General features: G+C 35.4%; 2 protein-coding genes across 5 annotated transcripts in view; one reads left to right on the forward strand and one right to left on the reverse strand.

Annotated features, from left to right (window-relative positions):
* Positions 1–23,129, reverse strand: part of LOC113227337 (pikachurin-like) — a 311,398-nt gene that overhangs the window by 269,662 nt on the left and 18,607 nt on the right. The gene's annotated exons all lie outside the window — the stretch shown is intronic.
* Positions 1,204–19,079, forward strand: LOC113227408 (alpha-N-acetylgalactosaminidase-like). 4 transcript variants are annotated; one of them, XM_026460317.1, is made up of 10 exons: positions 1,204–1,510; positions 3,100–3,276; positions 3,771–3,945; positions 6,384–6,558; positions 10,506–10,603; positions 11,387–11,548; positions 12,601–12,795; positions 13,588–13,749; positions 17,755–17,827; positions 19,033–19,079. In XM_026460317.1, the coding sequence occupies exons 2-10, from the start codon at positions 3,110–3,112 to the stop codon at positions 19,062–19,064; spliced, it is 1,239 nt and encodes a 412-aa protein (XP_026316102.1). In that variant the 5' UTR covers positions 1,204–1,510; positions 3,100–3,109; the 3' UTR covers positions 19,065–19,079. The 4 variants fall into 4 exon arrangements, with proteins under 4 accessions (XP_026316102.1, XP_026316104.1, XP_026316103.1 ...); XM_026460319.1 differs by having other exon boundaries at positions 1,204–1,483; XM_026460318.1 differs by lacking the exon at positions 1,204–1,510 and adding an exon at positions 2,215–2,494.

Below are 23,129 nucleotides of genomic sequence, written 5' to 3' on the forward strand. Positions count from 1 at the left end.
AGTCTACCACGTTCGGGAGCCACAAGCGAAATGGCGTCACACATAAATTACAGGCTCTTTGAGAACCTTCACTAATATTTGCCCCGCGGTTTCTTATACCTTCACAAGATATAAATTCGCACGTCCATAAACCTTGAAGTTATAACTTGAAAGAAAAAACTTCTACTTCAAGTCCTTTATTCATTAATTTCTACAACAATTTGTAAACAGAATAATTAACATTAACCATAGATATAATTTATTTTAAAAATTACAAAGACTTACTAAACATAAGGGCTATTTAATGATTATTGTTATGTATTTCTGCAATTATGCAGCCAAATTGTGGTTTGGATTATTAAATGAATTAGAGTACCTAATCTATTTTATCCAGTGGGATGTTACTTATATAGGAAAACATTGAAAGTATAGTTTTGAAACATCTATCTATAGAGAAGTCTGCAAAAAACCTTGTAAAATATTTTATAACAGACTTTTATTTTATACCTATCTCGCAGTTTTATATGTTTAACCTTTCCTTTCTACTTTGTAAGTGCATGGGAGGCCATAACACGCAGGCAGAGTCCCGACCTTTTACTTAAATCGTCTGGATCGGGTACACTTACATTTTATTGTGCTCACGATCGCTCCCGTACGTGACGTCTTGCTTTTGATGTGTCACACAGGAACTTAGATTTTGTCAACTCCATATACATAATGAAGAAGGGAACAATGACATTTATTTCGATTTTGTAGATGAATTTGAGATTTAGAACCCTGGAATACAAAATATATCAATTATAATAAAATTATCCGTAGAACGGAACGGTATGATAAATTAGCATCATCGTTAGTCGAGTTATTTATCTCGATAACACGAGTCATATCGAATTACTTTTCGGCGACACCTTCGGAGTACGCTCGAGTCGCGATCGGTCGGCCGATCCTGCCCAACTCGGCAACTCGTCGTTGCTGTCAGTCACCGAGTCGAGTCAATTCGAGTAAGCAATTACGTCAACATGACACAGACAAAATTAGTTCAAATTAATTAATAATTATGCTTATTTTTTCTTGAGCGTACTTTCTTTTATTTTTAGGATTTAGGTGTTTATACATCTTTTACAAATAAAATTCGTAATAAAAAAACGAACTTGTAAAGCATAATTTTTGCATTTTAGAATGTAACTTTTCGGAGAGCAAAATGTAATTTTTCCACAAGGGCCCTGGCAACATTGGCATTGTCAACTTGTCAACTTGGCATTTTTTGTTGACAAACTTTTGAAAAACAAAGTGGTGTTGAAGATTTCGAATGTGAGCGAAGCTGTTGAAGTTGAAGCTGTGTACATTGAAGTAAAATTGTGTAAAAATGAGCATTTTTGCAGAAATTATTGATACATAGCATTTTATCTGTAACTGAATTCGGTTAGATTGTCACGGCTATGTGATATAAACTAGTTTCATTGTTTTATTATCTTTGCCGACTTCGGAGCTCGCGAGAGCGAAAGTATGTTGCACTGATAGCGAATTTCAAGTAAGTACTTGTTTTACTACTTTTCTAGCTGTTTTATTACGCGTTGTTTCTTAGTGCTTCTGGTGGCTGATGTGCTTATGTAGTTTTATCCAATTATTCTAAAATAAAACCAATATTATGGATCTTACTGTACGCACTGAAATTTTTCTTCCTTCGGGACTGGCTTAGGCGTACTACCCATACTGCCAGGTCATAGATTTTAATTATTCTTCTATTACAGATGGTAAACTGCACTATGTACAATATAAGAGTCTTACTGTATGTTGTTTCTTTAAATTATATAAAATGCATATTTATATTAATTCTGTCCATATTGTTCATGCATGACATTTGAATCTAAGACAACTGATTTTTTTCATATCATATGCAATAAGACATCTCTGTTTTTGTCAACTTTATTGGCAACAATTGTGTTGTAATTGCTGCTATGGTTTTATTTAAAGTGGCCTATTCCAGGTCTTATTAGAAAAATTGTGCAATTAACTATACAAAGCTATAAAGTGAAGGCTGTATCGAGTTTGTAGGTTTTCGCGATTGTTACCCAAAGGAAATGAAACTATTTTTCCGGATTTAAATTGTGTATATATTTATTTTTTCAAACAAACCGACATTTCGGGCCCTTTACAGGTCCCATGGTCACGGTTGATGAAGTTGAAGGCTGTAGTCGATGTCTTCAACTGAGATGATGATAATGACTCAGGGCCTGTGCAGTTTACCAGTGCTACTGGAATTTATCTATTTTAGTCACCGCTAATTACAACTCTGAACCAATATGGACAGTATTCAAGAAATGTGTGATTTCCTTTGCTTTTCTTTTCTGATTGGGACGTATATTTTGTATTGTCACTTGGAATGAAAAACATTTTGTTAAAACATCCGTTAGAGTAGATTGACCTTTGAATAACTGTAATTTCACCAAGCTATGGACCAGTTATACACTTACACTTAAAACTCTAAAGAGAAGACTTCTGCCACTGTTAGATGGTAGGATGCTTGTGATGAAAACTCAAAACTGAGAAAATAATGTTTAAAGGAATTAAATCTAGTCTAGTCTACTTTTCTCTTGTGGTAACTTCATATACTCAATACTTCATATCTTATTAGAGAGAATTAAAACCGTGACAAGTCGACCTTATTTTACTGACAGCGCAGTATACATACATAACATTTTTTTTAAAGTCCACATGCACCCTTTCAACTAATGCCAGCAGAATTATACCCAGCAGTGTGTTGTATGTTGGTTAATGACAATTGAAACTTTCTTAAATTTCTCACAGATGGCGCTATAGCAAAAAGTTGTTATGAACCAAGTACAAAGATCTGCAACAAGCACATAGAGAAATTCGTAAGATCTGCTGGTTCGGTCTGTCGCTCAGTTGGGAGAGTGTCAAGCATGGTATGGTGTAGGTGCTTCGCATTCAGCTGGATCGAAGGAATTTTTCTTTGTGTTCGATCTTTGTATTAATAATTATAACAAACTAATGGAGTAATTTCACAAGAAATAATTAAATATTGTAGTACTAAAACATCATGACATTCAATAAACTTAATATTACTAATGATTAAAGACTTCTGTTGTCCCTTTTCAGATTGCACACAATGCTTACATCACACAGACTCCTACATGCATACATAGCACTATTGATCCTTGACAATGGTTGGTTATTGGACAATGGACTGGCGAAACTACCACCAATGGGATGGATGTCATGGGGGTGGTATATGTGTGCGGATAATTGTACACATAATCCTAATAAGTGTTTAGAGTGAGTAATTGACAGTTTACTTCACAGTGATAAAAATGTTAGTATGATATTTGCCATAAAATTTTGAAATGGTTGGACAATACAAAATAGTTCTTTTGTAAAATTTTACAATTAGCCATGATTGAACAATGCATAGCGTAGAATATACAAAAACATTTAGGCATAAATTAATTATGCTATTATGCTTTTGGAAATATGCCTTGAGGCATTAAAAAACCTATAGGCATTATGCATTTTATCATCTGCATGGTGTACTAACTTAAGGTTCTCCTTAGGTGACTTTTGTACTTCCATGGTTATACTTTTATTACTATGGCCACACAACACCATTTATAATTTGCTTCATGAATTATAAAATGTCTTATTGTAATTTGCATTATGGACTGGGCCTTAAACACTTCTTTTGGGGAATGAAACTCATGCCACTGTAGTGAGAAATAATGGTTGTTATTGTTTGTCATATGCAAAATACTTCTGAACTTTGTATTTTTCAGTGAAAAACTGATCCTATCAGTTGCCGACGCATTTTACACCGAAGGTTACCAAGAAGCAGGGTATGAGTACATTATAATCGACGATTGTTGGTCAGAAAGGACACGGGACGAATTTGGAAGTCTTGTACCAGATCGTAAACGGTTTCCTCGGGGTATGAAGTACATTGCAGATTATGTAAGTTTTTATGACGAATATCTTACACATCTACGGCTCGCAACAATGATGATGTCATCCACCCATCTCGCTATATCTGATAGGCTTAACCCTCATTAGTTAAAATAAATTAATGGACTTAGTAGGAGGGTCATGTTTGCAGAAAGAAAAGGCTTCTTGTCATGCTCCTGTTAAGTATTTGTGGGTTGCAATAATGGAACTTAGGCACTTGTCTGACCTCTACTCTGTCAAGCCAGTTGTGCCAGTGGGATGGAACATGAATCAGCAAAAACACCTATCTCTCATTTATTCAACTAATCAAACCATAATAATCCTAGTAACAATATGTGTACAAGAGAATGACTGACAAGTTAATTGCATTCTGAAGTATTGTTTAGAATTATAATGTTCCCGCTCATTCATCTACTGCAATTAAAAGTGTACCTTAATGTTTTACTACAAGGTAATATTCGGTTAAAATTACGTACAGTAACAGAACATAGTATTTACACCGTACTTAATATATATATATATTAAGTATATATAGCTGCCTCCGTGGCCGAACGGTTACCATGCCACGCAGAGGTCCCAGGTTCGATTCCCGGGCCGAGAGAAATGTTTGTATGGCTTACATTTATTTCTCTCGTGAGTTTGGGTGTAATTTGTGGTTGTCTATGTGTGTGTCCATGGCACCCGCGACACAGGGTTTCCCTAGTGTGGGGCTATGTTGAGTGTGCGTTATTTAAAATATATATATATATATTTATATATATATAATATATATATATATATTTTTTAATGAAATGGACTTGCTCTTGACCATTACTTAGCCCTGGAGCAAAGATAGGATATACGATGGAACGAGCTCGCCCAGAAAATGCCTATTCAGTCGCTCCTTAAAGATAATCGGATTGTATGTGCTTGGAAACACAGTCGCAGGCAGGGAATTCTACTCCTGGACTGTGCGCATAATAAAAGATGATGAACCTTGATGATTTGAGATGATTAGTACGCCTGAAGGAGATATCGACCAAGTAAGGATGACATCCCGCCGTACGTCTGGATGTCGGATGGTAAAAGGGGGCGGGCGGGATGAGCTAATTGACCTCATAAGCACACTCACCGAAATATATTGTGTAGAAAACCGACAAACGAGCAACTTTGCGCCGGTGGGCTAAACTGGTTCCCCTTAACGTTAACGTAAATTTTTTATAGTCTATCTTTTTTTGAAGTCGAAGTAAAATGGCATTTTGCAGGGTTGCCAGTTTCCATAAAATTTTACATGGTCATGAATTGTTGTCGACAGTTTTAGCGATAACTTGTGGAAGAAGGCACGTCAAGCTTGACACCTTGTACCGTTCTTATCGTAAGCGGCATAGAGTTGGATTTAAATCTTAAGTGTCAAGCTTGACGTGCTCTAATTGACCCTGTACGATAAATTGTGGCAATATTTTTGCCTAAAATTTCTAAATTGTGAATGTTATGACGTTGGCCTACTAGTATCGAAATCAATTTTTAATCGTGTAAGATATAGGTACATTTCAATAAGAACAGGCGGACTTAATTATCTGTATTGAATTAAAATGAAAATTTTTTAAAATATGTCTCCTCTTTGTGTGTCCATGGCACTCGAGATACGGGGTTTCCTTACTGCGGGGCTATGACGTGCACGCGTTATTATTAATTATTATTATTTAATTGATAATTAAAATGAATATACAAGCCATTCGGCACTTTTTTCAATCAAATTTTATTGAATATAGTCAGAAAAATCTTGTTGAAATTACCCCGTCTGCAGCGCGACATAACTGTTACGTAAACTGTCACTGTAAAAGTGTCAGTGTTATTTCTCAACCGAAGGCCGAGTGGTGCACGCATACTCTTATTTACCAACTGTGGTATTGTGTACCGTTTGATGCTATTCAGTTTATAAACAGCAACATTTGTGCGTGTGTTCCTTTGTGTAACTATTGTGAAAAGGGTAGGGTTGGCAAAATGCCCTTTTTTAGAATTCTATTTTTTTACCCAACTGTCCCTGAAGGGTAATGTTTTTCTGGTATGTTTATGCATGTGTTCCCTTCGCTCACATATACCTAAACTAGCGCAGGAACGTAGTAGATGACACAAAGATACAAGTGAGGCTTGTACCTGACGATAGACCCGTTGCGTGTGTGTTTGTGTGTGTGGATGATGATAGTGAAGTAGCTTAACGGTAACGATTGATTTTAGCCTCTGAAGTGTCATTGCATTGGTTTTCACAAAAGTTTTATTTTACGACAAAATAAAAGTAATATGGCGGTCGCTGATTGATTTTACCTTTTGTCGTACAAAATATCTATATGGTATCTACGTATGTTATATAACAAATAGGCATAATATTTAATGACAATTCATAGAAGACAGACGCTCATCCGTCCTCACACAAAACGTCATAATGATCATTTGAATTGTTACCACAGATCCACAAAAGAGGTCTAAAGTTCGGCATGTATACGAACATTGCATACGACACGTGTATGAGGTATCCTGGTTCCAGGGGTTATTTCGAAAAGGACGCAAAACTATTCGCCTCGTGGGACGTCGATTATCTCAAAGTAGACGGGTGTTTCGTTGCAGAATCCTATCTTGATCATGGTAAGTGCCGACATTTTTTTTTAAATCAGTTACCGCCAAGTTAGGTAACTTTTAATTTCCGTGTAACTTTAACTGGTTTCAAAATTAAAAAAAAAATGTACTCCAATACATTGATTACTGCGTAAAACGGAAAAACCAAATGTTCTAGATGTCATATATAACATGACATTGACAGTTATAAAAAAACTTTTGAAAGTTACGCGCCATTTTCTTTTCGCGGCATTCAACAAGTGGAATGTATTTGGTAGCTAATTGGTAAATGGTATACCTCAAGTAACAGATCTATGTTTTTTTTTCATTAAAATTGCTAGTATAAACTTACCCTGGTCATTCTCGGACTAGTGTTCACTATCTAATTTCCGTATATTTATATATACTATTTATATAATATTTCAATAAAAATTGCCACGGAAATTAGGTATGAACACTAGTCCGAGAATGACCGACCTAAGTCAGTTATATTGATAATGAGGTTTTCGCCGTCCAAAATAACTCGGTTCTAAGATACCCAAAAGTCAGGGTCACTTTAAACGGCCCCTTAATTGCAATTTCTCAAACAGTTTTTCGAATTCATCATTTTAAATAGTCTAAATTTGTGTATGAAAGGACACTCATTAAGCAATTTCAACTAATATATTAGGGGTTAAAGTATGAAATTGCCGTTTTATTGCAATAGGTTCTTTGAATTTTCATAGAATCTTCATGGTTTGAGGTTTTCGAATGAAACTTTTTTCAAATGGTTTCTGTGATTTTTTTTTTTTTAATTTGAAACATTTGAATATCGACTTTCAATTGTTTTTGTTATTCAATTTAGACAAGAAAGATGGATACTGCGAAAATTCGAGTGATTTTTGAATACGAGTTCCGACGCGGAACTAACGCGGCAGAAACAGCCCGCAATATCAATGCTGCGTTTGGAGAGGGGTCTACTAATGAACGCACCGTGCGATTTTGGTTTAAACGCTTTCGTGATGGAAATTTCGACTTAAAGAACGAGCTACGAGGAAGACCTCCCACACAGGTGAATAACGATGAATTAAGAGAGATAGTGGAAGCCGATCCTAGTCAAACTACCCAGGAATTAGCGGCATGGTTTAACGTTACCTTACCCACAATATTGACTCACTTGCGTCAAATCAATAAAATAAAAAAATACGAAAAATGGGTGCCTCATGATTTGACTGATCTGCAGAAAGAAACGCGTGTTGAAACTTGTGTTGCCTTGTTGAATCGGTACAGAAATGAAGGAATATTGGATCGAATTGTAACATGTGATGAAAAGTGGATTCTTTATGATAACCGGAAAAGAAAAATGCAATGGCTGACCCCAGGTCAAATGCCACAACAGTGTCCTAAAGCAAAACTTACCAATAAAAAGGTAACTGTTTGGTGGTCTCAGCATGGTGTTATTCACTATAGTTTTCTCCGATCTGGTCAAGCAATAACGGCAGATGTCTATTGTGCCGAACTCCGAACCATGTTGACAAAACTAGCAGTAAAACAGCCCCGACTCATGAATCGATCTTCACCATTATTGCTCCACGACAACGCGAGACCTCACACAGCACGAGAAACCATTTTGACCCTTCAGGAACTGCGGTTAGAAACCATTCGTCATCCTCCGTATTCACCAGACCTTGCTCCAACGGACTACCATTTTTTTCGTGATTTGGACAATTATCTACGTGACAAGAAGTTTTCTTCCCAGGAGGCAGTACAAAATGCTTTCACACAGTTTGTGCAGTCTAGATCGTCGGAGTTCTATCGCAAAGGCATTAATAACCTTCCCATTAGATGGCAGCAATGTATAGATAATAATGGCAACTATTTTGATTAAATAAATTTGTTAAAAATTTAAAAAATAAACAATTTAGATTTTCAGTACAAATCGGCAATTTCATACTTTAACCCCTATTATTTTAATTTTTTTATCCGTCTCGGTCATTCTCGGGTTAGTGCTCTCTACCTAATTTCCGTCGTAATTTTTATCAATTAAGTATACAATTATATTATCATGAAATATTAAATGATATTTGAAGGTATTATTTTCGAATATTAAATAATATTTCAATATCGTTTGACAAATACGTAACATACATAAAAAAACAGTCGAATTGGGAAGCTCCTCCTTTTTTGAAGTCGGTTAATAAAAATTGCCACGGAAATTAGGCAGTGAATACTAACCTGAGAAAAATTGCTCAACCTGACTGTACACAAAACAAACATAAATTAAACATTGAAACCATGGAGGTACGGTGACTGAAGGTATCAATCACCACACATTAAAGCGGAATCGGCTTGAGTCGGTCAGAAAAGGTTTAAAGGGACGCGAAACACACGTATTTTTCGCTCTTACTACATGGACACAAAGCTTCTTCTGATCCGTTTAATGCATTTTCATGTGTTTAAGTGTGGTAACTCCCTGAAGTGTCAATTTGCATTTCTGCTACATTTCAACGCCTTGAGGACTTCACAGTTTTAATTTTACTAATAACGAAAGAAACTTTTAGCTATTATATTTACTGTAAATGAAGTATATAATGTAATTTGGTTTGTTGAATCATTTGCCCGATGTAATATAGAAACATTATTTTTATATAACTTGTACTCGATTCCGCATGTCGATTAAAAATACCAATTTTTGTATTGTCTGTGGTACAATACACTTTTTGATATAAAGATCATAGCCAACGTATAAAAGCAATACCCATGGCTTACAGCTATGACATATGGCTAGATTTATAGAAAAATATATAATAGACTGCATAATTTAAAACGAATGTGTTTATTGTACGCAAACATCCATTAATCGGGTCAGCTTATGGACCATGATCTTTATAATGGAATTAAAAAATATCACGATGTACAAAAACTTGAATAGCTCGTAATAATCGTCTAAAGGTTTGTGGAATTATACGTTAGCGTTCGAAACATATAACACTAAACTTAAATTAACTTTGGCTTTTGCTGAAATCATAATTGCCATGGGGCTAAATCGTACGAAGCCCCATCTGCCCCTATCTTTAACGTTTTCATTGCGCACGGAATAACAAACTATTGAGAGTGCGAAGTGGGCGTTCCTTGTTGACATTGTTATGATATCAACCACTGAACAATTTTGCTTAGGAACTCCTAAATTTAACACTAGAGGCACAATTATTGAATAGTTCTTATATAGAATTAATAATGTAAACCTTATCGGATTCAAATAAGTTTACTTTTTTTCCAAAATGTGTAATTATACTAATTTCGTTTGATAATTCCAATCCAATCAAGATTATAATTATCTTAGAAGTGTAATTTGAGATTAGTTTACAAGCGAGTGCATGTGGCGATACCGTCGAGTATACAACCAGAAATAGAGACGAAATAATCCCCGGCAACTCAACAGTCAAATGGGCCTTATATCACTTTTAAATATCAACTCTTGTTTGCACTAAAATCACAAATAAGAAAGCTGAAATAGTTCAGCGCCGACAAGTGACCTGTGTGTACGTCTCCGTATATTCTAATAATATTCTGTATTTATTGTAATAAAGATAATATCTCTAACTATGGGCGGCTGTTCCATTCGGTGGTGATGGCAACAGCAAAACATCTAATTACAAAACAAACGGAATTACATTTCATCGGTAATTAAATATTAAATATGTAATTTTTCAATTTTCGTCCATTATAGCAAAGCTCAAGTTATACTGGTAGATTTGAAGTGAAACCAACCAATGACATCCGTTATTGTTCGAATTCGGGCTGGCCAACCGGAGCGCAGTTGTCACCGTAATGATTGGGCAGAATAGCTTTCAAACACATTAAATGACATTTCGTCTCTATTATTGGTTATATACTCGATGGGCGATGCCAATGCCGCTTGATACCATTTCCACTAATTTGTTGTTCCGTGTCTCTGTTATTAGAATGTCAGTGCAATGTTTTTGTAATATTTACAGCATACATCGATCTGGGGAAAGCTTTGAATGAAACCGGACGGCCTATGGTGTATTCGTGCAGTTGGCCTTATTATAAGCTATTTATTCATAAACACGCGGTAAGTAGAGAGAAAGGAACAAGAAATAAGAGAATCTGAATAACTGAAAGTTTACTTTAAAGTTCTTTGACCTTTTATAATAAAAGCAGCCATTTTGGAACTCTTTCACAAGGAGTTCTACTACTACTATAATTATGTTAACTGTTATAGTTAGTTATACTCCGTCCAACCATTTAGTTAACAGCTCTAATTCTAATTAATTAGTGTTGTCCTAATTCTAATGAAGAAATTTAAATCGTGAATGTGAACGCGTTCAAAAAAGAAGATGATTGTCTGATTGGGATCATGATGTTGTGTTTGACAATTTGTGTACTCAAGAATTCATAATTAATGTTAATGAGGATTTAAGTGCTGATTCCCGCTCATACGGCGAAGAATCCGATGATTCTATACAATATACAATAAAAAAATATTATAATTATTTATAATTTATTTAAATTATAATTTATTAGACAGGTACCAAAATTTAGCAACTTGAATAACCTTCGATACATTATCTGTTGGCTCGATAAATATCGGAGCTAACGAGCGCGTCACTTCACTAAAATTAAAAAATGAAAGAATCCAGGAAGTATTGCAAATTTTTGTCTATGGTTGTATGTCAATAATTTACGGAACTTCCGAGGCATGCATATACCCAAAGTTAAATAAATGGTTGAAGGGAGTATAGGCGCAGGTCGTATGATATCATAAAAAAACTTACTAAGCTTCTCTCGAAATGTATATTCTGGAACACTGTGCAGTATGAGTATTAACAGGTCACCGAATTTTCATTGCCCACAGGCTAACTACTCGGCAGTGCTACCGTACTGCAATCTGTGGCGAAACTACCATGACATAATGCCCGCATTCGGCAACATATATTACACACTCAAATTTTACGAAAAGAATTATGAAAATTTGTACAAGTTCCACGGACCAGGGCATTGGAACGACCCTGATATGGTAGGTATAGAGAGCCGAGGCTAGCTGGTCAAGATGCTTAGACAGAGCCTTGTTAATTTTTTGTTTCTTGTTAAGTTTTTTTGTTTTTTTGGCAACGTACTAACATAATAATTGAATCCTTTTTATTTTGTTTATTACTTGTTTTTAAATTTCCTATAGTGGATATTTTATATTTCCTATAGAACGATTCTCATTTCGTTACAAATTATCTCGATAAAATATTTAAATCCTTTTTTTTTTTTCATTCAATTTTACATCATCACATATCTACAAATTTCAAATCTTAAATGTCACCGGAATCATGCTGTGTGTAATGACCTATATTAAAAACAACAGATATGTCTTTTAGTACATTTTTCGCAAATGATCATGTTCGTTGACACGTTATTGCTTATGAACATATTTTATCTGTGATATTGTGTACTTACTACCATGATTTTCCATTATTTTTTTTGTGAAATTGCTCCACTAGTTAAACTGCCTCGGTGGTCGAACGGTTACCATGTCGGACTGCCACGCAGAGGTCCCAGGTTCGGTTCCCGGACCGGGAGAAATATTTTATTGCCTACATTTATTTCTCTCGCGAGTTTGGATCTAATTTGTGAGACAGAGTTGCCCTAGTGCGGGGCTATGTTGAGTGTGTGCGTTAATATTATTATAGTTAGTTATAATTATTAATTATAACACTTAGAAAAAAATCCTTATTCCGGCTGGATTCCGACCAGCGTCTTCCAGCACACCATACCAGACGCTAAGCCACGGAATGTCAAAAAATATTTCAGCAATAATCAACATGTCAACATATGAAGGTTGACAGGGAGGGCTACTATAAACAAAACTTATGTCGGTAGAATGATATGGGACTGACCAGACACTGTTTGCCAAGACGTGGTCTCCGCTCAAGAACTCGCTTCCCCCATCTGTTATTGGTTCTTTGACAAATATGACCAGTCTACTGCCAATTTAGCTTGCTTATTCTATGTCGATGACCCTTGTCTCTGTTAAATAATAATAAAGACAAAAGAAATAAATATTTATTTTTACGATTTCAGTTAATGTTAGGTACACATAGCCTTACGCCGGGCATGAGTCGCATACAGGTGGCAGTGTACGCCATGTTGTCAGCGCCATGGATCATCTCCTGCGACATGAACATGGTGACGCCTTTTGACAAATCTCTGTTACTTAATATGAACCTTATCGCCGTCGCACAAGATCCACTTGGGATCATGGCCAAACCTTACCAGGTAACTGTTACCTCTACTACGTTCGTAATAAGATACATAATCAATTACAGTTAAAGTTCAGTATCGATAACACAGCATATATGAAAATGATAAGAGAGTTTAAGGTGTTCGTAACAATCGGATGGAAATGGTTTTAAAGTGCATTTAAAATGTACATAATTTCGTTAAGAAAGAAGATCAATAATATTAATCAACAAAATTTTGGACATCTAATTGAATGATAATTAGACATCCAAAATATAAACAAACGGGATAACCGAGCAAAAAATTTATTTCAAATGGTAGTTTCCTATTTTTCACAGTAATAAAAGCTTAGAACTCTTTGAAATTGTAATCTGATAATTCTTCGAACAATTCACATTTTGTAATATATATTTTTTCTCAATCTTTTTATAAACAAGATCAAATGATGAATAGAATTTAATTTTTTTATTGAATTGATATTCAATAAGTGAAATTACTCCACTAGTCCGCCATAATTATGAATATGAAGATCGAACACTTAGAAAAAATCCTTCGATCCGGCCGGATTCGAACCGACGTCTTCTAGCAAACCGTGTCAGACGCTATGCCAACTAAGCCACGGAACGAACCAGCGGACTTCACGAATTCCTCCATGTACCTGCTATCGTACCTTTCTATTTGCTTTCTTCGACGACTTTTTAGTCGTAGCGCCATCTGTGAGAAATCTATGAAAGTATTTCATCATATATGTCGTCGTCGGCAGCATGACACGATAGATGAATATAAATTGGGTAAAATGTATAAAAAAAACATTGTTTTTATTTTCAGGTTTCACGATTAACATTGTGGGTGAAACCCCATATGCCGATGAAAGGAGACAAGTATCATTCTTTCTCTTTTACTTTCGTAAACTTCGAAGATAAATTCCAATATGTCACTTTACCATTATCAAAATACGGGATAAGTACGAATGAAAGTTACCATGTTTTGGTAAGTGAAACTCATAGAGTATATAACCAGAAATAGAGACGGAATGTCATTTAATTTGTTTGAAAACTATTCTGCCAAATCATTACGGTGACAACTGCGCTCCGATTGGCCAGCCCGAATTCGTTACAATTGACGGGTGTCGTCAATTGTTTCACTTCAAATCGACCAGTTTTACTTGAGCTTTGCTATAATGGACGAAAATTTAAAAATTACAAAATTTTAAATTTAATTACCGATGAAATGTGATTCCATTTGTTTTGTAATTTGATGTTTTGTTTTTCACACACCACCGAATGGAACAGATATAGCCATTGTTAGAGATATTATCTTAATAAATACAGAATATTTTTGGAATAAACGGAGACGTACACAGGTCAGTTGTTGGCGCTCTACTATTTCAGCTTTCTAATTTGTGATGTCAGCGCAAACGAGAGTTGGTATTTAAAAGTGTACCATTATAGTATAGTACCATTTGCCTGATGATTTGCCAGGGATGGATGGCCCTTATTTCGTCTCTATTTCTGGTTATATATTCGATGCTGAAACTTTTCATACATATTGCTCCTCTTATGAGTAACTGAACATCTATGTAGTGGAAATCCCTGCATGCAGACTTGTTCCGACCAACTTATTGAACGCTATAACTTGGGCTTTTTCTAAGCGAAAGATAGTATTTCTGAATCCGTGGCCAAACAGTTACCAATATAGATTAGTAGTAGTAGAGCTCCTTGTGAAAGAGTTCGCCCAAGGCAGTACTGCCTCTTACCTATTGCTGCCACCAAGCAGTAATGTCAGCATTAAGGTGCTGGTGAAATTATAGGCACATGAGACTTGTCAACTTATGTCTCCCTGGTCTTGGCGATTTAAAGCTCTGAGTGGCACTGTAACTGTTATGGACAAGCATGTAGCTTACCATCAGGCGCACGACTTGTTCGTCCCGTCACTTAAAAAAAATACCGTGCTGGGCTGCCACGCAGAGGTCTCAGGTTTAATTCCCGGGCCGGCAGAAATTTTTGGGCACCCTACATTTATTTCTCTCGTGAGTTTGCGTGTAATTTGTGGTTGTTTATATGTATGTCCATGGTATCCGCAATACAGGGTCTTCCTAGGCTATGAGTGTGTGCGAATAGGCATTACTTAGGTGTGCATGCTCCATCGTCAACTTTATTGTCACTTTTCAACAAATGAAATGGAGGTAAAATGCTTAGTTTAAAAAAAAAACTAGCAAATGCAAAAATAAGTAATAATATTATTTCAGACAGTCACACCAATTACCGGTCTCATATTGGAGGATTTTTGTACTATAAAGAACGGAATGCACTCCGGTGCTCTACCCAGAATACCCAGATCAGAACCAATTAAGAAATGGTCATTTTTCAAATTAGTCTTATCGGGAATCGTACCCGGGACCTTGTCATTCAGCGCCTACAATGCAAACCATTAAGTACATATACATAAATAATAGGTACTTATTTACATTATTGGACGTGAAATTTGAAATCAAACTGTGTATTGAACTTAGAGGATGAAAAAAGTATAGTCTGTTTTTTTGAAGGCGGAGTAAAATGACATTTGCAAGGTTGCAAAGTTTTCATAAAATTTTAAATAATCATGTAGTTTTTGTCGACAGTTCTATCGATAGATTGTGAAACAAGGTATAATTTTGCCATAAATGTCTGAATTGTAATATTAAAATTGTTCTATTGATTATACTAATTGCGTTATTGCCTTCTTTATTCTTATTTTGACAGTTGGTCTACTAGTACGGAAATCAATTTTTCTTCATATACAGTTGATTTAGAACAGGCGGATTTGATTATTTACTTGTATTCAATTAAAATTAAAAACTTAAAAAAGATGTCTCCCCTTTGCATTTTTCATGCGCAGACACAGTTCTAAACACAGTATATGTATGCATGAACTTACAAAAATTTACAATTTAACTGAACCTGTGCTCAGCAGTTGGGCTAATGAATGATTGATGATTGAAATGAAACAAGTTCGGCTATTTATTGCAAGAGCGTGACCAACATTCACGCGACAGTTGATAGAATATTTGTCGACTGCAATCAGTGGTCCTTTCACGCTCTCCCTTCTGGGCTCTTTGACAACTTTTAAAAATAAGGACTACATACCTACCCTTTATAAAAAACAAAATATTGAAAGGAACAAAAGACAAACAACGAGTTACAATAGACGCTTTGATTGGTATAGCAACATCTTACCAGGCCATCCCATTAGGCAGAGAGTACGGTATTCAACCATATAGTTCTTACATTGCAATAGTCAATTTTTCATCCGTAAAATTTTGTCATAAAAGGTTTTCGTCTATAGCGTAATTCGGTATTACCATTCGCATGTTATATCTTGATTAATATACGAAAGAGTCCTTATTTTTGGCTGGAAAATGGAATTACGTTTCGCGTTGACATTTTCGCGTCATAAATGTCAACAAAATGCCAAATGCCAGAATTAACCTTTTGACTTGTTTACTTTAGTTGGTGTTTTGAAAGTGTCAGGCGCTGTACTCTCATTCTCCGTCCGAAACAATTACCGTGAGACATTGACTTACAATTATATGGACTATGTGTCTCGAACTTATAGGGCGTTAAAATCGTACACAGAGCGTCATTCACGTTTTAGTCTTCGTTTGTTTCTTCTGACAGCGAAGCAAGCAAAATTAGACAGTACTGCGATGACATTACAATTTAAATTCAACGTTTTAGCTTTTTCATATTCCTTTACATGTCACTACCTTTAAATAGGTTGACTTGGGACATTTTTTCGTGGTTTTTGTATTAGACCCGTCGTCCATTTATTTGTAAGTCAATGCCGTGAGATAAGTAATACTCGACCAAAGACGCATGATGCGAATAAAGCTTCATACTTTCTATTCTATTTCTTAATGGCGGCCACTAGGCTTGGGTCAGTGTCAGTTTCGATATTTTTTTTGTTATGAAAAATAAGTGCGCATTTGACTTCCATCTCACCTGATGGAAAGTGATGATGAGGTCGACGATGTAGTATGCACACCTAAATAATGCCTATTCCCTCTCTCGCCTTCAAAGGTCCAAGTAATAGCGTTCGTAGTCTGCAAGTAGGGAATTCCACTCTCTAGCCGCTCGCCATATAAATGTGTAAGCGATACGCTTCGTGCGAATCCTGGGAATATCCACAACATAGGGGTGGAATCCCAGCTCACGTCTAGTCCCCCGAAGACGGAAAGGGGTAGGCGGAATCAAATTATTTATCAAAGACGCCAACGTTTCCGTAGCAGCAAGGTATTCATTTTTAGATAAATCTCTTCGACGGAATGCTGTTGTTGAGATCATGCCTGGGGTAAACAAAAACAATCGTGGACAAACAACCAACTAAACATTACATTATTAGAGCATATAAAATCACACAAACTGTTAAGGGAGAATACACATAAAAAAGGAGGGATTTAAGGTTAATAGGACGAGGAATGAAGGAAGGAAGAAGATCATGCAAGGAAGAAGTCAATTCAGGGCATTCAAAGAAAATGTGATCAAGGGTCCCTCGTCCAGACCACATTCACACAAAGAGTTGTCTCTGACTCGAATTTTATTGTGGAACACAGGGGAACAGGAGTGACCCAGTCTCAGAAAGAAATATCGCGACACAGGTTTTCACTGGAGCGGGGCTATGAGTGTGTGGCTATATTTATTTTTATCATATACCATTTGATATATAATGAATACGTAACAAAGTATTGTATATTGAAATCAATAATTTGCTTTTAATAGTCTTCATTGTCTCACTTATGCGGAAATTCTTTCCCTTTTCCCACCAGTTCAATCATATTATTTTTATTTTTTATTACGTACATTTTAGGAAAATTCACGGTATAATTATTGTATAGTTATACATAATGTATTGAAATGCCATTAACATGTCCTGTCCAATACATGTCTCATGCCTTTGCCATATTCCGGTAAGAAACGGTGGTAATATGCTTTATAATAATAAAATAATGGTTTACAGGATGTGTTTGCGGGCAAGTTCGTATTAAATGTCACAAGAAAAGATTCTATAGAAGTGGATGTACCACCTGTGGGTAAGTTCTAGCTAAGGATTCACAAGTCAGATTTGGTCCTCAGTTGTGTCGCGAAGTTGGAAGATGAAGAGAATTTCCTGGTCCTACAGCCGCGTTAGGTATTTGATAATATTGTTTCTATTTCTGTGTGGCACGTTGATAGCGGGTGTGCGTGGGCGAGATACCCTAATTTAAATGCTTATTCAAATAATGTACAGTAGCAGGCCGTATATTACACGTAGATCTTTAGAAAAAGATGATAGGCTAATTTATGCTTTGTAGAGCGTTGTCTCTGTCTGTGTTACACACGTGTGAGTGAGAAGAAGGCGATAATACACATCAATTCACTTTTGGCAAAATTTTATCTTCTTTCACAATCTATCGATAAAACTATCGACTACAACTACATAACTTTTTAAAATTTTATGGTAACTGGCGACCTTACAAATGTCATTTTACTCCATCGTCAAAAAAGACAGAACAGAAGGTGTACAGGTCGTATATTTTCAATGTTTTTCATTCAAATGCTTATATCACAAAAAAAACATGACTCCGATTTAAAAAAAAAATTTTTCTGGGTTGTTACAAACTAGGGAACACCTGTTTTCAGGTTATTGTTGAGTAGTGGGACACCATGTATACATGAATTAAAAATAAAAACTACGGTTCTGTGACATGCGTGAGAAAAGTTTTTATTTGCCGCCATTTCGCCAGTCGTAACTGTACATAATTAGGCATAAAAACACTTGTGTGATGTTTTTTGAAACGAGAGACGTATTTTAATGCCTTTCATTATGTAACAGTCACATAAATTACTATTATTGAATTGATATTCAATTAATTCTGTGACATTACTCCACTAGTTTGTTACAATTATTAATACAAAGATCGAACACTTAGAAAAAAATCCTTTGATCCGGCAGGATTTGAACCGACGCGTATCCTAACATACTCTGCCAGACGCCATGCCAACTAAACCACGAAACGAACCAGGGGACCTCACGAATTTTTTTATGGGCCTGTTGTCGGATCTTTGTATTTGGTTTTTAATGACTTTTTAGCCGTAGCGCCATCTATGAGGAATCTATGAAAGTATTTCGTCACCCTACAGCTACCAGCCCTGGCTAGAAATGTCGCTATTAACTGCAATTAAATTTTTATTTTTGTGTAATACTCCACTAGTTTGTTATAATTATTTATACAAAGATGTTTTTTTTTCGTTTCAGATGCAGTAATGTACACACTATACCCGTTGTAACTTATATATATAATATATCTAGAATTGCACTGGCTGTAGTGTGCAAGATTTTTGCTCATATTTTGTGATATTAGTACTTAATTTATAACAGGAAAATAATAAACGTTTGATAAACATAAAAGCCTGTTTCTTTTTTCATTACTTATTGTGGGATAATGTCACATTTTCCTTTACACCTAAGAATTCAATTCAAGAAGAATTCAATTCAAGTTTAAGGCTGAGATTTTCGAAACGAACTTCGGCTAAACAAAAATGGCGAATTAAGCGAATTTTTTGTATTTACAAAAGGAACTTACCAAAATTTAAGCACGAAATTAAATTATACTTTCTCGTTTTTTAAGGAATCGAAACCTCGGTGTCCTAGTGGTTTACATTGTGGCTATTGGATGCGGAGGTCCCGGGTTCGATTCCCGGTAGGACTAATTGGAAAAATTATTTTTTTCTAAACTGGTTCTGGTTTGGGTGTACTGGGAAGTGCCCCGGGCAATTAATCTGATTGACTTGCTGAAATTAATATTATGTTTTAACATTGGTTTACACGCATTGCAATCGTGATGTCATGCCTGAAAACATTCAGCCATGGTTATACGAGTAGTTCCACGCTAGGCTGAGCTTGTCCTGTGGCTACTCTAATGTATACATCATTACAAAGACGCCTCAATCGAATTATGTAGGTACCTATATAAATAGCTTTTCTCAATCAAAATTGAAGTTACGTCAGTTTATAATAAGAGGAACGTGTTATGGGAAGCTTTATTTGTCAATGACTCGTAATTTGTTTATGGTAACTTTTCACTTTTGTACGAACTCTGTGATAAAAATGGCAGACAGCCATTGACTTACAATTATATAGACGTCGGGTCCGCGCTAAAAAGTGTCCAACTTATAGGGCGTTAAAATCGTATGCAGCGCGTCATTCACGCCTTAGTCTTCGTTTGTTCGACTGACAGCGAAGCAAGCAAAATTAGACAGTGCTGCGATGACATTACAATTTAAATTCAACGTTTTAGCTTTTTCGTATTCCTTTACATGTCACTACGTTTAAATAGGTTGACTTGGGACATTTTTTTCGTGGTTTTTGTATTAGACCCGTCGTCCATTTATTTGTAAGTCAATGTTTTTAACTTAAATATATCATATCGAGTTCTTAGGATACGGACAGAAGTGTCTGTGCTGATCATAGATATAGGACAAATGCTGACGTTATCCCATATAAGACCGTCTATATCTTTCACCAAGAACTATTTGTAAGTATAGGTATTTGGTTTTTCTAACAAATGAACGTTTTAACGACGACTCATGAAGTCAACCGTGATCATAATATCTGTGAAGGGCCCAAACGTTAGTATGTTTGAAAAATTAAAAATACGTGCTTGAGATCCGAGAAACGGTTTAATTAAAAAAATATATATATTCCATATAAACACAGATCCAGCTATAAGAGTTTCTTCATAGAAGCATATAAAAAATTAATTTTCATTCTCATTTACTCATACTTTTCTCTTTTTTTAATTAGGGTAATTATTTTCATTTCGAAGCTAACAGCTTTTTTTACTAAGTGTGCCGTGTATTCAGGCTAAGCGCCTCCAAATATTACAGCGGCAAACAAAACAAATCGACGTATTGCTCCACATCAAATTTTAATCTGTGACATTTAGTAATATTCACGGTAATATACACTTTATCTGGTAGACTATAGAGCACAAACCAATGTAATATTTTATTGTATATGTAATGTTATGCAATTGCCTATAAATAATTAAAAAAAGCCTTTTTTACTCCTTAATTACAAAAAGTATATAGTTCTTAATATTTGCTAAGTACACACTATAATTAATTAAGGACCCCTCGACGGGTATAGACCTCCTCCAGTAATTTCCAAGTTTTGCTGTTTTGCCTATAGTTATGCAATAAATGTATTAATATTCTTGTGGTTATTCTTCATAATAAATATCTTACTACTATTACTTAAGTTAAAAATGTCCAAATACGGCTTTTCAAATCAATCTCTATTTTGTAATTATTTTTAAAACACTCGCAAATTATTAAGGCAGTACGAACATTGTTAAACTACGATTAATAGTTATGTGTGAATATATTATTACGATCGAGCGTAATAAGGCGCTCGTATTTTTGAAATGTTTGCCCAGTCACAAAATAGCATAATAAACTACGTATAATAAATCTAAAAAGAAGAGACGGATGCCTTCGATATCAGGTATGGCTGAAATATCTATAGCGGAATGTGAGTGAGACAATATCTCGCGTTCCGAAGCGAAAACACGCTAGGACTTCATTCGGGAATTGAATATGCTACACACAGACACCCAAACCAGTAAAGGTGAAATGAAACTATTTTACCGGATTTAAAACGCGTAAATTTGTTTTTTAAAACAAACCAACCTTTCGTGCCCTTTACAAATCCCATGGTCACGGTTGACTGAGGTGGTAAAGTCATCAACCAGTTGTCTAATATTAATGCAATCCACCCTATTTTTTATTTAGTTATAATAAGTTACAATACACGAAAGTAAAACTTATACCGCTGCAATATGGTCACTTCTTTTTTCTGGAACTTATATACATTTCGGATTCGTCGTCGTCGTTCAACTATTGACCGCTAGATGGCAGCAATTAGATTGAAATTTCAATACAAAGTCAAAACGTCGTAACTTGCATTAATGGGTAATCGATACTTTCAACGACATGCGAACGGGTGCCAATGGGTAAAGCTTAAATTATATTAACAATCCAGAATTTGTTATTTCTTTTTCAATTTGAAACTACGACTCTCTTCAAACTCGTATCTTATAAAGAGTGATTATTCAAAAGATGGCAAAACTTTCTATTTATTTTAAATATCTTATAGAGGGTGTTAATTTGGATGCGTTACTTTAAGCACACCTAAGTAAAACCCAGTATGTACATATATACAATCCATTTTTGCATTTCTGTAACTTTGTGCTTGAGAAAGTAAGGAGACGATATAGCGTTTAAAATTACGAATGTGTGAGTTTTAGCGACAACGGTTCTGATGTTCTGATAGTAATCAAGAGTTAAGGCACTTTCATTATGGTATTACGCCACTTGCGACCTTAGAATAATGACGTATAGAATGATAGTTTCATATCAAACGAACTGTCACAAGTGAGGCAAAAATCAAATTCATGTAGGCTAGTTTTAGTAGTAGGTTAATTTTCGGTTTTAGTGAATATTTATATAAAAATACAAGTTGAAACGCGTTACTTCCTTGTGGAATGTGATGTTAGTATCTATTTTATGTTTGTCTGACGTATTTTTACACTCATTTACCGCACATTTCGTCATTTTTAGCTACAATTCTTGATCTGTTCGCGGTGCAAGTTGACCTTGAGCACTGAAGGCCCGCCCGTTCGTGTAGGCTCTTTTGGCGCGCTTCAATTTGCCTCACTTAGCGTGTGCGGACTAGGTTTCTATGCGTTATTATTCTAAGCTTGCGACCATGTAAAATAATGGCAATAATCTTACTACCGAACACAATAATACACAAATTTGCGTCTTGAACAATCTAAACTTTCTAAAAAAGATCTGCGACCTAATCATCTAACTCGAAATTCAACCTGACCTTCAAAGCAAGAAGTCAAATCCTATAAAATTCCGAAACCCAGTCATTCGAACTTTTGCAGTTAAGAAATGGCTTTTGAGAATAGGTATAAAGGATTTGTCGTACCTATTTGCTCTGAACTTTAAATTGGCTTTGCGGCAGCTCTGCTGGGGAATGGACGGAATTGTTACTTAAAAATAATTCAATGTTCTTCGCGGACCCCACACACTTGTACGGGACTTGTAAATCTTCTTCTTCTTTTAAATGTTATGGTCCCATCGAAATAATCGATAATTTTGCCAATGTCAAGTAAAAATAACTATGTACGGTAGTTTAGTATTATTATAAAAATTATACAAAAAAAAATGGCGATTTCGGCAATGTCAAGTAGTCAAGATAGGTTACTGCCGTGGCCTGTCAAAGTCCTCTGTAAATCTTGTAAAAGTGATTCCACATTTTTGACATTTTAACGCACCAAGACT

Source organism: Hyposmocoma kahamanoa, unplaced genomic scaffold, assembly GCF_003589595.1.
Source record: "Hyposmocoma kahamanoa isolate Upper Pololo Valley unplaced genomic scaffold, ASM358959v1 210, whole genome shotgun sequence".
Lineage (NCBI taxonomy): Eukaryota > Metazoa > Arthropoda > Insecta > Lepidoptera > Cosmopterigidae > Hyposmocoma > Hyposmocoma kahamanoa.

Bases quoted from the DNA above. Each gene is read 5' to 3' on its own strand.
- LOC113227408 (XM_026460316.1), top strand. From the start codon at position 2,283: ATGGACAGTATTCAAGAAAT. The intron at 6,559-10,505 runs GTAAGTGCCGAC...TAATATTTACAG, and splicing joins AGAATCCTATCTTGATCATG to CATACATCGATCTGGGGAAA. The intron at 13,750-17,754 runs GTAAGTGAAACT...AATGGTTTACAG, and splicing joins ATGAAAGTTACCATGTTTTG to GATGTGTTTGCGGGCAAGTT.